This window comes from Azolla caroliniana, unplaced genomic scaffold (genome assembly GCF_043228905.1).
Source record: "Azolla caroliniana isolate FFs.n. ecotype wild unplaced genomic scaffold, voAzoCaro1.0.p SCAF_15, whole genome shotgun sequence".
NCBI classification, from domain to species: domain Eukaryota; kingdom Viridiplantae; phylum Streptophyta; class Polypodiopsida; order Salviniales; family Salviniaceae; genus Azolla; species Azolla caroliniana.
In genome coordinates this window covers 19,051,080-19,072,433 of record NW_028230450.1, presented here as the reverse complement: position 1 = coordinate 19,072,433, position 21,354 = coordinate 19,051,080, and the positions used below count along the sequence as shown (strand labels likewise).

At 37.0% G+C, this 21,354-nt stretch overlaps 1 protein-coding gene and 1 pseudogene across 1 annotated transcript; one reads left to right on the top strand and one right to left on the bottom strand.

Moving 5' to 3' along the window:
• Positions 1-285: 285 nt before the first annotated feature.
• LOC147854933 (uncharacterized) lies at positions 286-7,371 on the bottom strand (annotated as a pseudogene).
• TSL (Protein kinase superfamily protein) lies at positions 7,221-17,041 on the top strand. Its single transcript, XM_087331448.1, has 15 exons — positions 7,221-7,652; positions 9,222-9,302; positions 9,393-9,560; positions 11,189-11,293; positions 11,422-11,466; positions 11,550-11,662; positions 11,880-11,946; positions 13,712-13,778; positions 14,063-14,160; positions 14,235-14,414; positions 14,519-14,729; positions 15,543-15,807; positions 16,105-16,159; positions 16,457-16,618; positions 16,708-17,041. The coding sequence occupies exons 1-15, from the start codon at positions 7,446-7,448 to the stop codon at positions 16,807-16,809; spliced, it is 1,926 nt and encodes a 641-aa protein (XP_087187574.1). The 5' UTR covers positions 7,221-7,445; the 3' UTR covers positions 16,810-17,041.
• The last annotated feature ends 4,313 nt before the right edge of the window (positions 17,042-21,354 follow it).

Here is a 21,354-nt window from a genome sequence, read left to right as displayed (position 1 = left end):
ATTCCCAAACACAACTTCTTCAACACATTCTTCATTTACAAACTTGGTAACCATTTCTTCTAATTCATCAATGCATAGACCAAATAATGTTGGTGAGAGTGGGCATCCTTGCTTAACACCAATATTGCTATTGAAAAAATCTGAAAGTCTATCTCATACGCACACAACATATAACCTTCTCATATATTCGGGAAATTGCAAGCATATATTCACTTGGCACCTCAAGTTCTTCCATCCGCCTCCAAAGATGCTCACGAGGTACGATATCAAAAGCTTTCTTGAAGTTTACAAAGCAACAATATAAACCTTTACCTCTAAGGCGACTTTCCTCCATTAATACTCGAAGAGTGACAAGATGATCAATGGTGTTATGGTGTTTTTGAAAACCAGCTTGTCCATAAGCTCTCTTACCATTTTTTTCTGCCCATACACTTATCTTTGATTCCATTATACATCCAAATAGTTTTGCCATTAATGAGCCAACCATGATGGTTCGATAGTTGTTTACATAAATTACATCTTTGCCTTTATGTAAAGGTTTGATCCAATTTGTTGTACAATCATATGGCATACCATGTTGCAATGCATCATTAAACATATCGCATATCCATATATGTGCTTCCTTTCCCGTCCATTTGAGCATTTCAGCTTTTATACATTGAAGATCTCTTGCCTTTCGAGAGGCCAATTTCTTAAGTCCTATGCATATATCTTCAATTGTAAAGAAGGGAGACATAAGTGAAAGAGAACCATAACACGTCATCTTTCCGGCAAGAGATAACTCATATAAATTCTTACAATGCATAGACAAGTCATGAAGAGTTAAGTCACCATAACTCTCAACATGTTTCCCCTTTAGATTTCCCCAGAATTTAGCACATGCATGTGCTTTCTCTTGCATTTGGAGAAGTTGTTGAGTAACTTCCCATATTCGTCTCTTTCTTTGAATAAGCCTTTTATAGTCATGCAAATGCTTTTGGTAATTTTCTTTATCCTTAACTACATCTAAAACCATAAGGCACTTTCGAGCTTCATGACAATCTTTATCAAACCATTTTTTCTTACATTTCTTGGTGCATTTCCATGATGTGCGGTTGGTCAAAAAACATTTGTTTGTATAAGAGAGAATGACATTCTTAAAAGCTTCCCATTTGCATTCTAGTGTGGCACCATGTTGTGTCTTTGTCATTTGTAACATATCCTCAACCATATTGGAATACATGGGCGCTCGCTTAAGATTCATGTTGAAGTGCATTTGTTTACTATCTTCAATGACCTTCTTGCAATCAAACCTATGCATACATTTGAGATCAATACATAAATTCCTATGATCGGATTCTGGTGTCCATTCCCCCAGTGAGAATTTATGCATACGATCCAAAATACCTTCGGAAAGTAGCACATAGTCAATCACACTATTTCCATTGTGTTTTCTACATGTAAAGCTGTTAGTATTGGGCCATAAGGAAACACCATTTGCAATAAGCAATCCGGTACTATTGCACATTTGTAGGAGTAGTTTCCCAAATTGGTCTGGATCTTTTTCATCGCTAGAGAGAGAGAGAGAGAGAGAGAGAGAGAGAGATAGATAGATTATATTATCGTCTTCGGAGATCAAATATGACCTATGAGACCAAAAATATTACATTTCACGTGATACGTGTGAAAGTGAGTAGTGACTCTCGATGTTCAAGAACTTTACCAATGAATGTTGCAATCGAGAGTGCACATTGTGGTTGTGAGAGGAATTCATGCAAAGATTGGGCTCGATCGAAGAGATGTGGAAAGCATGGTCGAATATGGTCAAAGGCAGAGCATTGTATCAAAGTGTGATACTCAGACTCGCGAACTTGTTTAGGGCAAAGTGTGCATAGCCGACCACTCTCATCACTTGTACCCCAACGCCCTGTTTCACATCGCAATGCATGTGAGCTAAGTCGCATGGAAGCAATGGTTCGAATGGCAGATAACGGTATGGGCTCTAACATGTATGGATGTGTGCGATTTCCCCGTTCCGCAAAGAATATGGTTTTGTAGTTAGGTGCAACATGTGTAGTATAATGTGTGAAGCGTGAGCCTCCACATTTGTCCCATGTCATGATACATTGGCGTTGCAAAAATGCCTCATTTACAGAGGAATCTAATGATGCATCATGAAGCAAGTGTCTCGCATCCCATCTACCAAACCATTTTTCTGTATATTGCATCCAACCGGAACACAAAATTTTGCTTTTATGCGTCTTTTGGATCTTTTTGCTTGCTTCCCACGCAATTCTAGGAAGTCGATGTGAGGGACTTTTTTGAACCTTAAGCATGTATTCAACAACCCTTTCCATGGCCATGATCTCAATGGGAAGCGATCCCGTCTCAAGGAGGAGGAGGGTGTAGGGCGTTTGTTTCTTAACTTGTAGAAACTTGGTAAGAAAATGCTTTTGGACATTTTCAAACTCTTTCCACATAGACTTAGGGATGCTACCGCCCCATACTTCCACCCCATAGAGAAGAACTGGTGTCACCAAAGTGTCAAAAAGATATTTCTTGAGGACCCAACACTTAATATCTCCAAGATTGCATGTGTTCTCAAATGCATAGTATGCTCGTTTGCCCGCCTCTAAGCGGCGTGTAGCACATTCATTCCATCTATGATTTGAAGGAACTTCAAGGCCAAGATATTTGAAGCTTTCCACACATTCAAGTGGCTCATTGTTGTACATAATGCATGGTTTATCTCTTTTTTGGCTCTTCACAAGCATAATCTTTGTTTTAGAGCTATTGACACTTAATTTAGTATGCATGCAAATTTTTTCCAATGCCTTCATAAGCTTTTGTGCATCTCCTAAAGTATTTGCAAAAAGCACTACGTCATCTGCATATAGCAAAAGCATAATCACAACATTCCCAATGGCAACTTCTTCAACACATTCTTCCTTTGCAAACTTGGTAACCATTTCTTCCAATTCATCAATGCATAGACCAAATAGTGTTGGTGAGAGTGGGCATCCTTGCTTAACACCAATAGTGCTTTTGAAAAAATCTGAAAGTTTATCTCTCATGCGCACACAACATATAACCTTCTCATAAATTCGGGAAATTGCAAGCATATATTCACTTGGCACCTCAAGTTCTTCCATTCGCCTCCAAAGATGCTCACGAGGTACCATATCAAAAGCTTTCTTGAAGTTTACAAAGCAACAATATAAACCTTTACCTCTAAGGCGACTTTCCTCCATTAATACTCGAAGGGTGATAAGGTGATCAATGGTGCTATGGTGTTTCCGAAAGCCAGCTTGTCCATAAGCTCTCTTACCACTTTTTTCAGCCCATACACTTATCTTTGATTCCATTATACATCCAAATAGTTTTGCCATTAATGAGCCAACCATGATGGTTCGATAGTTGTTTACATTATTTATATCTCCACCTTTATGTAAAGGTTTGATCCAATTTGTAGTCCAATCGTACGGCATACCATGTTGCAATGCATCATTAAACATATCGCTTATCCATATATGTGCTTCCTTTCCCGTCCATTTGAGCATTTCAGCCTTTATACATTGAAGATCGCTTGCCTTTCGAGAGGCCAATTTCTTAAGTCCTATGCATATATCTTCAATTGTAAAGAAGGAAGGCATATGTGAAAGAGAACCATAACACATCATCTTTCCGGCAAGAGATAACTCATATAAATTCTTACAATGCATAGACAAGTCGTGAAGAGTTAAGTCACCATAACTCTCAACACGTTTTCCCTTTAGATTTCCCCAAAATTTAGCACATGCATGTGCTTTCTCTTGCGTTTGGATAAATTGTTGAGTAACTTCCCATATTCTTCTCTTTCTTTGAATAAGCCTTTTATAGTCATGCAAATGCTTTTGGTAATTCTCTTTATCCTTAACTACATCTAAAACCATAAGGCACTTTCGAGCTTCACGACATTCTTTATCAAACCATTTTTTCCTAAGTTTCTTGGTGCATTTCCAAGATGTGCGGTTGGTCGAAAAACATTTGTTTGTACATGAGAGAATGACTTTCTTGAAAGCTTCCCATTTGCATTCTAGTGTGGCACCATGTTGTATCTTTGTCATTTGTAACATATCCTCAACCATCTTGGAATACATGGGTGCTCGCTTAAGGTTCATGCTCAAGTGCGGTTGTTTATTATCTTCAATAGCCTTCTCACAATCAAACCTATGCATACATTTGAGATCAATACATAAAGGCCTATGATCTGATTCCGGTGTCCATTCACCAAGTGAGAATTTATGTATACGATCCAAAATACCTTCGGAAAGTAGCACATAATCAATCACACTATTTCCGTTGTATTTTCTACATGTAAAACCATTAGTGTTGGACCATAAGGAAATACCATTTGCAATAAGCAATCCGGTACTATTGCACATTTGTAGGAGTAACTTCCCAAATTGGTCCGGATCTTTTTCATCGCTAGAAGAGCGGTTATACATTTGCATATCCTCTTGCATCCTTGAGATATGTGGCATGAAAGATTCTTGTGAATCAAGTTGGAAACTTCTTGTACGAGCATTCATGTCACCAAAGACAATAACTTCCCCTTTGGATTTGAAATAAGCAATATCATCTTCTAGATTGGCAAACGGTTGATCTTTATCCAAACAAGCATAAAAGTTAGAATCTTGATGAGGAATGTAACATCCAACAACAAAAGTGGGCAAATCATTAGGTGTTTCTATTTTGAGCCATATGTAGCATTTATTTTCATCATTTTTTATGATTGACACATATTTCTCTGTTTCCTTCTTAATCAAACATGCCACCCCTCCTTGTCCTCTTCTTTGTCTTGGATTTTTCTTCCATATCAAAGAGTGTACATTATAGTTTCCTAAACCTTGAATCCTTTGAGTATCATGCTCCCATGTTTCAACAAGAAGTGTGATATCCGAGTCATTGGTGAACTCCTCTATTCCAAATCCCGCATTCCATGGGTATCCATTGCAATTCCAAAAGCATAGTCGTAAAAGGCGTGGGTTAGTCTCATAGATCACGTGTCCCTATTTGCCTACATTTCCATCTTTAGGCACATCCTTAACCTTGTTTTTCAATCTTTCTTCATATGCTTTACGACGAGCATTTTGTTGTGAGATAGTACGATCTTCACTCACAAAGCATTGTGTACCTTTGAGGTATACCCAACTATTTTCGAGTATGATCCGCCGCTTTGTATCATCTGTCATTGTGCATACAATAGGCCTTTCTCCGGAGCGAGTAACACCATGTTTCCCAACTCGGTGTGCCCCATATACATTCACATCTGACATCCCATAATGCATGCTAAAAAATTCACCAATGGCCTTTCCAAGGGATGCGGGTGTTTCCATACTCTCTTCTTTAATCCCACGGACGACAATGTTCTTTGATCGTCGTTCGCGTTCTTTCAATTCTCGGACATCTATGCTTTCTATATTCTTCTCTTGATGCATCACATGCATATTAGATGAGTTTGATAACACATCCCCACCACATACATCGGCCCATGACTTCGTTGTACATACATTTTTCATCTCACTTACATCCCGCCTCATTGTATCCAATTTTTCTTCTTTTAATGCTTCCTTTAACTCAAGCTTGTTAAGGCGCTCATTTGTTTCAAATGAAGCTCTTTTACATTCTTGAATCTCTTCTTGAAGTTTTGCAACCACTTGTTTAAGACTTTCATTCTCAATGACAACACTTTGGAGCTTAGAGAGAGAGAGAGAGAGATTCTTCCCTTGGTGGAGTCACGAGTGTTTGCTTGCAAGTTGCATATTGGTGATTTAACTTGTCCCCCTACCCATGTAGCGGTGCCACCACTTGATTGCGCTACCATTGTAGTGTTTTCCACACACATTTAATGATGTAATTGTGCATTCTCACCTGGAAAAAGGAGAGATTTTTAATATTGATTCGTGGAAAGAAGAGAGACAATGGTTTTATAATGTCCATGGGAGAGGTAATTTTGATAAATTGCACACGGCTAGGATTGGATTCTATTAGTAGTATGACATTTTGATGTTGCAATGTAAAAAAAAACTACCAAGCTAGCAACCCAAGAGAAAAAGACACTATGTCGAGAGAAGCATTTGCATATATGGAATCTCTTGAAATGAAGGACATCCTTAGTGAAGGCTTTAATGTCAAATTGTATCAAAACCATGCTATTGTTCTTTTGGCTATGACCATCCATTGGATGATACAATACTCTAAACGCTTATTTGTCCTCTGTTTTTGGTGAACTAGATAGATGAATTGCAAAGGCACGTGGAATAGTTGTTTGTGCAATCGGGGCCCCTTCCATCTCCATCCTCACCACACATGAGCCAACTGGAAAGGACGGGGACAAAAAGGATAACTATTCCAAATCATCACGAGTCTTCGAGGAGGAGCAAGGGATCGAGAAATTGTTCGCATGGTTAGTTTTTTTCATTCCTCGAAACGGTAGATGACACTCTTGTATCGGTTTGTATACTAATTCAGTAGTTTGGGACAAAAACTGCGATGCTCAACCAACGATGCATCGAGAAACCTCGATCGATCGCTTCTACAGTTTGTGCAAAAGAAGCCCTATCAACAACATTTATGATATAAAGCAGAAGACGTTCCCTTGTCATGAGTGCAATATCGCATGACAGAGTCAGAGGCGAGTCTGGTGCCGAGACGAGGAGCGTGATAAGGAAGCCTGGGATGACATGACACGACACGACACAACACGACAACACAACACAACAAAACTCCACGCAACACAACACAACTCGACATGCCATGGCATGACACAACACGACCCAAGATGAACCGACCTGACACAACGCAACAAAACTCCACGCAACACAACACAACTCGACATGCCATGCCATGACACAACACGACCCGACACGAACCGACCTGACACAACACAACAAAACTCCACACAACACGAACCAACACAACCCGACCCGACCCGACACGGCACGACACATGAAGAAGGAACAGAGAGAAGCACGAGGAGCCGATAGTGTGAAGCCAGGGAGAGAGGGCTAGGGTGAAAAGACTTGTTGATGAGTAGTAGCACCAAATTTCAAACATGAGCACAAGGGGGCAGAGAGAGAGAGAGAGACAGAGATAGAGAGAGACAAAGACAGACATAGAAGAGAGAGTAAAGAGATTTCAAAACATTAGGACTTTTGGCAAATTGGGAGGAGGGGGGGGGGGGGGGGAGAGGAGGAGAGACTGAGTAGCCATCATTAGGGTTTCCTCCCTGTTGAAAGCATCATTCCCTCCCAACTACGTTTAAATCCTAACCAGGAAGAGAATCCTAGGAATAGAAGCTCCTTCAAAAGCCCGCTCAATCAGATCAGTGAAGGAAGAAACGCCCAGCATTTCCCCATTAGGAATTTGCTTTTTTTTTGTGTGTGTGTGTTTCTCTGGATCAGAACAATCAATTCTTGCAAGACATGGCTGAAGATGTATTCTCACACATTTCTTCGAACTCTAACCAGTCTGATCCATCTCTGCCTCTTAAAATAGCAAAACTTGAGGCGAGAATGGCGGGAAAACCCACCTCTGCATCGAATTGGCAAGGGTCTTCTCAGTCTTTACCTGCGCCCTCAACAACACAGTCTATTCCTATGTCTTCCAGTGATTCTGGAGACGAAGATGATGTAAGTTCAGCTCTTTTTTGTTGCTTTATTAATGCCTTGTTCATAGATGCAGTTCTAGGATAAACCTAATTATGCAAGTGGTCATGTATTATGTGGTAAGATCTAGGATGAAGCCTAATCATGTATGTGGTCTTACAGTTCTTGAAATGCAAGCAAATGTGTTTTTTGGTTGTTTAAATCAATGTCTTACTGCTGAAACCCAAGTTCTTGTGTGTTGCTTTATCAATGTCTTATCCTAAATACTATGTTCAACAAAGTGATAAGATGACTACGAATATCGTGCATATATCTCTGTATTGCTTGAAATTCAAGTACTCCTCTGTTGCTCTAAAAATTTATCATTCTTAAGTCCAGGCACAGGTTTAATGTCTTATTCTAGATGCTAGGTTCAAGTCTCAATAAAGATATAGGATGAACCTAAACTATGCCAGTGTTAATGTATTACTTTAAATGTTCAACAATGATATATTGTGAACCCTAATTTGCAAGTGATTATGTGGTTGTACTTGGAATGACCATCTGATCATGATCAAGAAGCTACATATTGGTAGCTTGTAGAGACTATGATATTGTACGGTTCCCAAATTTCATGAAGAAAGTAGGGAGCCATACAACGTGAATCAAAGTGCCTCACAATGATGAGTTTTATCAACTCATATATATACTGTCAAAAGGAGTGTATTAATCCTCTATTCTCTAAATTTCCTATAGAGAATGATGAGGCTTTGAATGTTGGTCACAAATCGAGTGAGGTTTAACGAAGATATTGGATGAATCATAGGTTTCTAAGTGATCACGTGCTACTTGGAATGTAAAATTAAGCCTACTATAAAAGTAGCCATTTATCATTTGAAATGATCAGTGAAGGTATCTAGTAAAACTTAATTATGCTAGTGATCAGCATTAAAAACAATGATCATGATTGCTATGCTACATAGTTTTTGTAGATCCATCTCTAAAGGGATAGATCTACATTTGTTCAACTCCAAATCTTTGCTAACTAGAGATCAGATTTTGGTTCCACATTGCAATTAGCCTGCCTGTGAAAGGTATGAGACTCCATAGCCCAACTAGAACTAAAATAAAAATGTAGGATTGGTAACATCAATGTTCACTCCTCTGTGTAAGGTCAAAGCGATGACACATAATGGCAATACAAACAAAAGCATTTGCAGCAATTCCCAACTAGAGGACCGATGGTCTGTTCTGGTACTGATATGATGTTCTTATAATGGATCATCTAGTTGTCAACCAGTTGTAGTGACACCTCAACCATGTTTGTGATACAAGGATACAAGCAAGTAGTTAGAGTAGGTTTTTCTCAGAGGGATGGCTAACATTTGGAAACTTTCCAATTTTATGTTAGTTCCACCTACCACATGAACTCATCATGATGATTTCCACACGTTTTGTAACCTGTATCAACCAGAATCCAGAATCTGTAATCATGATACTAATTCAATGTTTATACTCCGTAGATGGAAAAAGTCTAAAGCTAATGTCTCTTTTTATCTGTTTTCCATTGTTCTAGTTGTTTTTCTAGATTTAGATTCATTTATTTTCATGTAGGGTGCAGAGGGATTTCTTATTCGAGCAAACCCTCTGAAAAGAAAGATCTATACAGATGGAGAAGAGATTACAAGTCAACAGGTGACCTGTTTTCCATTTTCTTTTTCTTCTACAGGGATGCATGCCAATAGTATGTTTTGAATGCAAATACGTTCTATGATGTGCATCTAGGTCGAAGTTGATGGGAAACAATTTCCTTCTTTGGATGAGAAAAGTATCAAAAGAAGTCGTGATAGAAACAAGGGCAATGGAGGTCGAGAAAGGAACAATAGAGTCAAGGATCATATTTCATCTCCTAACGAGGAGATGATTGATGGCCATTCAGACAACATTATGAAAGTATGCCATTTCTTAAATCTATCACATCAATTCCGTTTGATTATGATGTTTGTGCTGTCCAATAAAATTGGTGTGCTGTTTGAAATTCTGATTGAACTGTTTTATTGTGTAAAAAACTCATGTGGGTTTTGGTTATAACATTAAAACTCATTTTATTTGATAAGCTATTCTAGTTCTACTGCTCTGTGGTAATACATCAGACCAATATCTATATCTATATATTTATTTCTCTTTCAAGTGCATTGGCCTATTGTTGTTGAATTCCAAACATTAACCTGATCCCTCCAATCACTCAAGGCTTTGATCAATGAACATATTGTCTTGTCTTCAGCGATTCGGACTTTGTCAACCAACCACTGTCAGATGATGCAAGTCACTTTACTTCACAGCAGGGCACTCAATTAGTCAGCGATTTGATTGAAAAATAAACCTATGAGTCTTTTGCAACATGCGTAACTCATCCAATAGATCAGTTACCTGGCTTGCGAAGAGGCTTATGAAAGATTTTTTTTTTCATTCTTGTTGATTTGACACCAATTGCTGCTTGCACCTGTCATGGACGACGACCATTCTTGCATCTGAGTGTCTGATATTCCAATCTTAGATATAGGCTTCTTCAGTCTTATTAAAGAAAGTTAGCCCTATCAAAATTCTTTGCAAGCTGATTATTCAGGAATTTTCAATCTCCAATTCTTGTTTACCAGAATTAGAACTTAAATGTAGATCAGGGCTAAATTTTGGAAAAATCCCTTCCAAATTTGTTCATACTAAAGCTTGAAGAAAATGTATAAATTGGCTTGCCTCTACTATTTCATCTCAAAGCAGCATAAGCTGTTTGTTCCCCTCCCCTCTCTGGATGCTAAAATAGATATCTTTTTTTCTGGTATGAGTTTCTTTTAGTCTTTCTATAAGATTTGCTGAAGATTAATGCAACCTCGTAGCAGATCAGAAAAGTCAATATAACCTCAATAATCTGGCCAACTAAATGCTCTCCTCTTATTTTGCCTCTTTTAGCCTTGGCATGGAAACCCATTGATTTAAGGGTCATGGGAGGGAAGATCATAAGTTCTAGAGAGAAAAGGGAAATAGGCTTTCAAGAAAGCAGGCTAAATCAGTTTTCAAATCACAGATTTCAAATAGGTTGCAGTAAGGGTTTCATCTGGAAGTGAGGTTGAAATTATGGTATTTTGAGACAAAATTTGTAATCTGATAGGCATGGAAGTATGTTTTGTAACATTTTGATTGAAATGTTTATGTCCCATACTATTTCCGCTTGGCATGAATAATACATATGACATAGGATCTTCTATCTGGTTTCAATAAACCATCCAATCACCTTATGTCAAATAGAGTAAAAATTGTCATATCATATGTATGTTTTTGCCCATGAATTTTATTGTTTGTCCAATTACTACTCTCAGTATATGTTAGTGTCTATTAGGTAATTATGGCAATATAGAATTATGCTAATTATACGGATCTCTGCCTGCTGGTATATTTTAGAAATGGATATTTAAAGGTTAAATTGTGTGCGAACAATGGAATATTTTCAATTGATGGAAAAGATGACATAACCTATATATGATCAAAATCCATGGATTTTATTGTTTTCTTTTGGAAATGAGCAGGAGTTAGAATCGCTGAGGGCTAAGTCTAACTCCTTGGAAGAAGCACTTCAAAGAGTTAGCCAGGAATTCTCAGATTGCCAGCAAAGCAATAAACAATTGGAGAAGGTAGTTTCTGGTTATGTAGTTGGTATTTTCTATAGTCAACCAACAAATACAAGGATTTGCAGATGGTGTGTATGCTTTCTGTCTTAAATGTTGGAATGAGCTTGATAATTGGTTTATCTGTGTGGCAGCAACTTAATGATATCAGGGAACAAGAGCAACAGAAACACCAAAAGGTATTGTACTTGTGTATTCAATACCATTAAAGTTATTTTCTTCTCCTTGATATGTCTCGATTGAATTTTCTTTTCCCTTATAGCACATGAAGTCCATGTCAGAACTTCTAGTTGCAGTGGCTAACAGTGAACGCCAAGAGGCAAGGATGAGAATGCGGCATAATCTTATACGCCTGGGCAATGTTAGTGTTGTAAGGTGCTTATGATTTAACCTTCAGGAATCTTGTGACCTAGATACTAATGATGTACATCTGCATATTATGCACACATGATCACTATCCAAGAAAAATGAAGGATCACTATCCAAAAAAAATTGACTGGGAGTTCGCATTCATTTCAATTTATTCTACACTTTGGACACTATTGAGTACTCCTCAATAACTAGTCAATAATATTTTATGACGTCATGGCAGGGCAGGAACAGTTATTTCAGAAGGCTGGGAAGATGGACAAGCTTTTAAAGATATTCAAATGCAGCTGGTATGTTTCTTTTTGAATTTCAGACTTTATCTTTATGGTTTTATTGGTGATGTTTAGAACAAGATCAAAATTTTATGCATGATATTTATCATGTTCTGTGTTCTTAGAGAAGATTTAGGATTTAAAAGTGACAATAGTTCGTTCTACAATTCATAGAATGGACAATTTTAATTTTTGCAAATAGAGAATCATAGCGCATATAAAATTCTGTGTAAAATTTAATAGATACCTACAGTATTGAAATATTTATTTTCTCCTGCGACAAAGGCTGACTGAACTATTAATGTGGAGATCGTGTAGAATCAAAAGTTCCTATGCGTCACATGAGATATGTTCCTAGGTGAACATTCTTCATCTAGCCACTAAAAGTGTACAAGTAATGGGTATGATATCTATCCAAAGATGCTAACTAAAATATGGAAAACATGGTGCTAATGTGTGATAAAAGTACAAAAGGCCTGCTCTTTCAGGCCTTCCTCCATCCTGGAGGAGGAACTGCCGATTTTTTGAAATCTCGAGGTTTGAGATTCCACATCAACTGGGTGAGAAAAGACCCATTAGCCATCACTATTAGAGATGATAGCCCATGGACTTCATATTAGCAAAGGCCTCTTGCAAAATTTGTGAATGCAGAAGTATTGGCTGCATTATATGGTCATACCTGTTGTAAGCTCCTGTATTTGTAAAGATTACAAGCCATTTTAGTGTTGTGGACATTCATAATGTAACACTAACGATGACTTAGGGCAGCAGACCCTAATGCTCACAAAAGTTGCTTCCTACTATGTACGTCATATATATTTGTGTCCCTGAGCTGTGTTCCTGATTAAATATAGTAAAGTGTATGTATATATATATGTTTAATCTGTATGCACACACACACACACATATATTTGTGGGGCTTGAGTTAAGTTTGTGTGCTTTCAACATGACATTCTTTGCAGTCATCCTTCTCTTCTTTAGATTTTTTTTTTATCCTTTCTTCCATACGAAGATTAGCAGTTGAGCAGAGAAAGAGAAGGAAGGCTTAGTTTGTATACATAATTATTGTACATCTACCCAATTTTTGTGTATGGTGCAATTATGGGGTTGGATCAAGTTTGTATTCTTTCACCTTAGACATTCTTTGCAGCCATCCTTCTATTCTTTAGATTTTTTTATCCTTTTTTCCATATGAAGAGTTGTGGTTGAGCAGAGAAAGACAAGGAAGACTTAGTTGTCTCACCTAATGTTTATGCATCTACCTTCTCTGTTATTACTTACACACCAAATTCTCGAACATTGTTTGGTTTCATTTTCAAGGTGCACTCTCTTACCAGAATTGATTATTGGTTTTGGTTCATTTTTATTGACTTTGTGGTGTTGTAAAATTTCTTTATATATGTGCGTGTGTATGTATATTTATATATATATATATATATATATATATATATATACACCTTTAGGATCCATTTTTATGAGATGCATCCTCTGAAGTTGGCCATCTGGAAGTGAGCTATATCTTGTTCACTCTCAGCTGATTTCATAACGAAGAGTAAACAAAAAATAATTGTTTCTCAAAAAAGCTCCTTGGAACTTTTATTTTTAATTTTTTCTCTACCTTTAGTCTTCTTGTGTGGAGATAATTAGCTAGAAGTGATCTTATAGACTTGTTAGAATGTACAGTTGAGAATTTATGCAGGTTGAGTATTTCATCCCTTTATCCGCTCTTATTCATCCCTAAAGTTAGTGTTGGGCTTGCCCTCCCTTTTCCGTTTTTGGACAGAGGTCCATTTTGGAGCAGCGGGAAGCATTAGAGAAGCATCGGAAGCTATTAAGGAAGGGAAAACCAGGTAAAGACATTGATTAGCTGCTGGTCAGTAGAGAACTTACACCATGCTTGAAATTTGCTTTGCAGTGGACACCCTAAATTAGTATATGTTTACACTGTCATGGTATGGAGATTGTGAAAAAACCTAAAGCCAGATTTTTGGAGATATTGAGGTTGATTTCTTAAATATTAGGCTCTCTGGTTCCAAAGTAGAAATTTGGTTCTTCATTTGCAGAATAATAGCATTTATCTTTGCAGATATTCTTCCATGCTTGGCAATAATGAATGGAAACCTGTTTTTTTCAGATAAGACCGAACTTAGTGAAGGCGATCCTGCAATGATGGATGAAGATGTTTTGGTGCAGGAGGAGATGTTGAGATCACGTCTTCTTAGTATCAAGCGAGTTAGTATCCCAAGTTACATCTGTTTGTGTTAGAGATTTAAGGTGATTTAGTAATGAAGGCTGTGTTATAACAGGAGGAAGAAACAACACTCAGGGAACGAGATCGTCTTGAACTAGATAGAGCACAACATCTTCGTGAAATGAGGCGTATCAAGGATGAGGATGGCTCAAAATTTAACAGTTTTCCCATTCTCAATAAACGATATGCTTTACTAAATCTTCTAGGAAAGGGTGGGTTTAGTGAAGTCTATAAGGTATAGAATGACCAAATTCTGCAGATAAATACTAGTTCTAATAATAGTACAGATATATGATGATGTGGTATACTTGTCTTAATATAGTGAAGATGTGAAAACAGGCATATGACTTGGTCGAGTACAGATATGTGGCTTGCAAGCTTCATAGCCTCAATATGCAGTGGAGTGAAGAGAAGAAACAGAGCTACATCAGACATGCAATTCGAGAATACAATATTCATAAGACACTTGTCCATCCTCACATTGTGCGACTCTGGGATATCTTTGAAATTGATCACAACACATTTTGTACCGTGCTGGAGTATTGTAGTGGTATGGCTTGCTGTTTCAATAACATAATTCAATTAAAAAGAGAATAATATCTTTGTGTGCTATGGGCACTGTATGTTGGTGTAGAGGTAACATAGAGGTGCCTATATAAGAATCTTTTGCTATGAACGATATACCTTAATTCTCTCATAATGGATTCCATAAGAATAAGAACTCGTCTGGTGCTTTACTCAAACAAATCATTTGCATGTATAAGCCTACACCTGCACTGGGGAACCAATGGCATAAGTATGGCTGAAGAACATTTGTGGAGGCTTTGTATGACGAAATTGATGATCTCCTATTTCATGAGCTGAGTTCTCAGATGCAAAATGATGTGTACAGGACAGGAGTTCTATGTCTCTTCTTTTTCTTTTCCTTCGGTTTTAATGAATGTGGCATGTAAGAACTTTGTGCCCTTACAAAAGAGAAGCTTCTTAATAGGAATGCCCTTTGGGAGCATCGCGAAATAGCAACTCTAAATGAACATATCCATGAGGGTGTTATTAAGTGCTTATTGATACTAAGCTCATTAGTTTGTATCCATTAGTTCATTAAGTCTTTTAAAATAGTCTGTTACATTGTCACACTATACCTATCCACTTTTTGAGTCAAATATGCTTCTTTTAGGTCTGCCTTCTTAGCTTTCCTTTTGTTTCATACATTATAGATGAAATGTGATTGATTGTAAAATCTTATTCACCATGGAAGTTTCTCTTTCTGAAGTATAGTTTCTTTAAGATGCACTTGTGTGGTTTATAGTTTTGAACTTAAAGCTTTAGATTTGATGGTTTCTGAAAGATATAGTGTACGCAGGGAAAGACCTTGATGCAGTTTTGAAAGCAACCCCAGTTTTGCCGGAAAGAGAAGCAAAATGCATTCTCATACAACTATTTTCAGGCCTTGTTTACCTGAATAGCCGGTCACAGAGAATAATTCACTATGATTTAAAGCCTGGAAATATTCTATTTGATAACCTTGGAGTTGCAAAGATGACTGATTTTGGGCTTAGCAAAGTTTTGGAAGAGGAGGTAGGCTCCCAAGGGATGGAGCTCACATCACAAGGTGCAGGAACCTACTGGTATAAAAGTTCATACTTTTCATTGTGGATTTAGTTCCTTTTTTTCCCGTTTTCCCTTTATCCTGTTAAGTACACGTCTACAAATAAGAACGCATACATATATGTAACTTACGTATGTATACTATCTCCCTGTGTAATTTTAGAGTTTCTGTAGGCGACCCATGATATTTTTAGGGTTTCAACTGTATTTTGTTTTAAGTTTCAGGACACTTTTGAGAGTTTGAGACTATAATTTTATAAAGTTCTTGGTGATGATGTATTCTGCTGACTTCGTATCTCATGAAACCTTGAATACAGGTACTTACCTCCGGAGTGTTTTGAGTTGAACAAGACTCCTTTGATATCGTCTAAGGTCTTCTCTCTCTCTCTCTCTCTCTCTCTCTCTCTCTCTCTCTCTCTTTCCGGAGTGTTTTTTTTGCAAACAATTTCTGTGAATATTAACAAGTTTCACATGACATATTTTGATAATTATCAATAATTGAATAAGGGAAAATCACCTTGAAATTTGGAGATTTTTTCTACTCCAATGCTCATGTCCTATGTCATTGCCTATTTTTTCTCAATTTTTCATGGTCACCCCTTTTCTGTCACCACTGCTAAAACCCTTCATCTTTCTATCGCTGATTGTAGAATTCTGATTTTGCTATAGGTGGATGTCTGGTCAGCTGGAGTTCTTTTCTATCAGATGCTGTTTGGCAAAAGACCTTTCGGGCATGGACAGACACAAGAACGAATCTTAAGAGAAGATACAATCATAAAAGCTAACAAAGTAGAGTTTCCATCAAAGCCATCGATTTCAAATGAAGCAAAGGTATGCATGTCTCTGATGTATGAAAATGAAATAACTGGCTCTAATTATATGAGATGAGATTGTTATTGATAAACCATTTTCTATTTTAGGAATTCGTAAGGAAATGTCTGACATATAATCAAGTTGACAGACCGGATGTGTTGACAGCTGCTCGAGATCCGTATCTGTCGTACGGCAGAGGAAAATCATGATTCTATGGCTCCAACAATGTATATTATGAGGTTGTTTAAAGGTGTACTTTAGGGCTCAGAAAAGAGAATTCTTTGTATATCTATGCTGCAAGGGTCTGCAAATGAAGCAGTGATGCATGCTATTCATTTTGATGGGCAATCTTACTGTCTTCATAATGGACTAGTTCTCGTGCTGTTACGGGGTTTGGCTATGTTCATGTGGCTGTTTCTAACTGTAGAATTGTTTTCGTCACCGTGGGCATCTACTCAAAATAGAAATTGTTTGAATCATACCAAGATGTGATAAATTTGGGTTGTTTCACAATTGATTTGTTGCCTCTACATCTGGTTATACTGTCTAATAAGATAGATGTTGAGAAAGGAAGGCTTATCTAGAGAACTGTGTGTTCTATGTGTTGAAACAAGAATGTCCACCATCATGTACTCTATATGTCCTATTTGTGTTGATAAATTAAAAGGCCATTGTCTGCTTCATAGTACTATGTTGCAAATTTGGATTACTTCAGCTGAGACTGCAAAAGCTTTTGGATGTGGTCCTTAGTTTCTATGAACCTAGTGACCTAGCAATCAATGTTGTTAGCGTCAAAGCTGTAATGGTAAGCACTGTCAGACCTGAAAATCAAAGTTTACCTGTTGTGTACTAGTAACTGAGCCGATTGATATGGCTTATTGCGTAAAGTATCTCACAGTTGACAGACCTAGAGAGAATGTGTGGAACATGTCTAACTAGGCCATCATAGCCCAATACTAAGAATCTGAGAACATGTGAGGTGAGGTTAATGTTTGAGAATTGAAGGACATGTGAGTCGACATACCTTGAGAGAGGAATTGGCAACAGTTTGGTTTTGGCTTAACTGTCTTAGCATTGGTAAAGTCAAATCGGATTGGTCTGAACCGGTTATTTATCTCTGGTTTAATATTATGTAGCTTCTTGAAATGGTATCTTTATTTTCCTCTCTCATAGTTTTTGGACAGTGTAGGGATGTGGTACCTTTCTCGCTCTCTCAAATGTACCTTTTTCTTTCAATAATACTCTTTCTTTGTTTCTCTCATTCTCTCTCTATCAGTTGAAAATATATAGATGACTTGAGTGGCATTGGTTTGGGTGGGTTAAGCAGTCGAAGCAAACTGAATCCAATCCAATTAAGAACTTCAAGTTTGAATTGTGTGGAATTGAACTGCTAATCATCAAATTGTTGAGCAATAGTTAAACGATTTGATTTAGGCTTGACCAGAACATTGTTGACTCCTACCTAGAGAGCATGTGTGGAGCATGTGTTTATCTAATCCATTACAGCACAATACAAAGAATTTGAGAACATTAGTTCTTGATGCATGTCCATACTTGGGGAAATTTATTGAGGATGGCTAACTAATTCCTAGGCTCACATCTAGACACCTATGCCCAAGTGAGTAGACATTTGTAAGACATTGAAAATAGAAACTAGGGGTTGGGTGGATGTAGAGCAAAAATGATGATCAATGACTTATTTTATTTCAATGCATGATAAATAAAAGAAATGCCCCTTTGGAATGGCCCATGTGAGGATACTTAAGTGTGGTAAGTTGTACTCCCTTTCCAACTTTCCAAGGCCTAGATGAGAGTAGAGTCATGAATGATGATGATACTCAATTAAAGAAGAAAGGTCATAGGAGATCCAAATAAGGAAATTAGGAAATACCTTTAGTTTACCTTTCACCTTCTACTTAGCTTTTTTTTGTAATCATTTTACAATTGTTGACTTGCAAGATTGGGAGTTTGCAAGATTGTTGACTTGCAAGCTTTTTTTTGTAATCATTTTACAATTGTTGACTTGCAAGTGTGATGAGTACAACTTTGGGCCAACTAAGTTCCAATATCCATTAGTCCATTCTTACATATTGTGTTCATCTCCTTCCAAGTTATCATTTAATCTAACAAGATATAATGGAGGGCCGTGCCAAGTATTTTCAGGGATTGGGTTCTTATGTGGTGGTTCATTAGAGTCATTGAAGGGCAAGAAGATCTAGTCAATGTTCTAGAGTGTGACGTTAGTCTGAAGGAACTTGCGTGATGCTTGATTGAACCCCTTGATCGTACAAAGTTAGAACTTGGCATACAACTTTACAAGCAAAAGGCTATTGTGTGGTTTCTTCATCATTAAACAAGTTTGTTAATGGCCACTCACCTTAATCAATGCTATGTTTTTTTTATTGTTGTCATGATGGCAGTGGTTGTTGGATATTGTAATTAGTGTTATTTTTAACATTCAGATTGAATATTCAGTGTCAAATATGCGTTTAGTATGATAATATCAATGAGAGATTGTGGTGATGTTGTCATTGTGAGGAAGTTGGTGTGGGAATATGTGGTTTTGTGATGTCAGTAGTCAACATCTTTGATAATGTTTGCCTTCATTGTTGTTGTTAGTCAACCTTCTTGTTAGCATCGATGATGGCGCGATAATTTGGTGCGTGGTGGCTAAGAAGATGATATGTTTGAACACACTGAGGGTGGGTCCACTAGTGTAGAGGGTGTGAAGGGTGAGATATGGTGTTTATAAGACAACTCATATTTATATATTAATCACTATGGGTTGCATGGAGAAGTAATGATGTGGAGACAAAGAAGAAGGTGATGACTAAGGAGGTGTGGATTTGTTGTCAAAACATGAGTAATGCTATTATTATGTGATTAATATTATTGTTAGTAGGTTGTGTTGATGTCAATGTTGTTATCTAGGTCTTGTAATTTGTCGTCATCCGGTAGATGTGTGCATTGGTTCTTTGCTAGAACATGTATGTGTAATTAGGGATTGGCAACGGTTCGGTTTAGGCTTAGCCGGTTAAGACTAAACCGTTTAGGGGTTTTCAAACCCAAACCAAACCAAACCAAATTGATCCCTAAACCGGTTTGGGAGAAAACAACACTACTATTACAATGAATATTCAACTTCATACCATAATTTTATTACAATTTATATTGAACTTCATAATTTTATTACAATTAAATCACTAAAATGGCTTAGCCAGTTTGAGCCAGTTTGGGAGGCTCAAGCCAAGCCGAGCCGAGCTCAAACCGTTAATGCAGGCTCAAGCCTAAGCCGCTTTAGCCAAACGGTCTAGGCTTGAGCCGAGCCGTTGTCGATCCCTATGTGTAATTAATCGTTTAGGCTTTGCTAGAGTACCCTTTTAGATTTATTGCAAGAGCTCTTTGCCAGAGCAAATGTATGTTTTGGCAAATAACATTTTCTTTTGTTTTTTGTTCTAACAGAAAGCATGATAAACATCATGAAGCCTATCAAAAGTCATTTTTTATTTAATTTATTGGATTAGGTTAGGTTATAAACTTATATATATATATATATATATATATATATATATATATATATATATTATTGTTTATTCTTTTATTTATGTATTTACTTCAATATTATTACTATTTATTGTTTTCCGGGAAATGCCTGTAGTATGTTTCCAACTTTGTCACCTGTTTGTTGATGAGGGTGAACCACTAGTTTCAATTCATAATCATAAACATGCATTATCAAGAGCATTGCCCCTCACACCTAGCACCAAATTCATGACCTATTATATATTTTTATTGATTATACATTATTATTCTATAACATGTATTGGGTGACTCAATCGAGTCACATGGGGTTTGTGGTTCAATTGAGTCACATGTGGTTGGTGATTCGATTGAGTCACATGGAGACAGATTTTGTTTGTTGTATATTTAAGACTCCTTATAAATGCATATAGACCTTCAAATTTTATTTGTTTATAATTTTTTATTATCACATTTTTTTATATACTAATTATATTTGTTGTACTTTATGGTTATTATTAGCAATGTTGTTATTGTTAATTGTGTATACACGTATATATTATAAATTATAATTATGATTAGTTATTTCTTAATCTAATTTATTATTCATTTATTTGTTATTTATGTTAAAATGGGAAGTCGTGGACTATGTGTAATATAAAAAAATCCTAAATGTATATGTATATGTTGTGGGTCTCCATTTGTTTAAATTTGTAGGCTAGTTTTGTCTCTAGGAAACTGAAAATGAGTATGTGATCTTCTTTTTTGCGTAGGTCAAAGTCTTATCCACCCACCAAGTTGTGTTGATTGGGTTGGGAATTGTGGTCTATGTGTTGACTTGTACATTGTAGGGATTGACTAGTTCACATATGGATTTCTTCTCATATCAATTTTTGCGTCCACTACTTAGTGTTGCCTTTGAAATAGCTTGACCTCAACATTGAGCATGTTGAAGAATTTGGCATTTTGTACATGGAAGTCCGAGTATACGTTACGGAACTAAAAACATTTGGGCATGTGGCCAATTGTTGTTTGGTTTTATGTATCCAAGAAAGTTGACATGATTGTACTATTGTCTTCTTGTTGGGCAAGGTAAGAGTCTTAATCACTGACTTATGCAATTATTTTATGAGGTTATGTTGACAGGGTTGCACATTGTGGATTGTGAACCACATTGTAAGGATCAAGTTTTTCGCGTATGGGTTTCCAATGGTATTGATTCCGGAAACCAACAC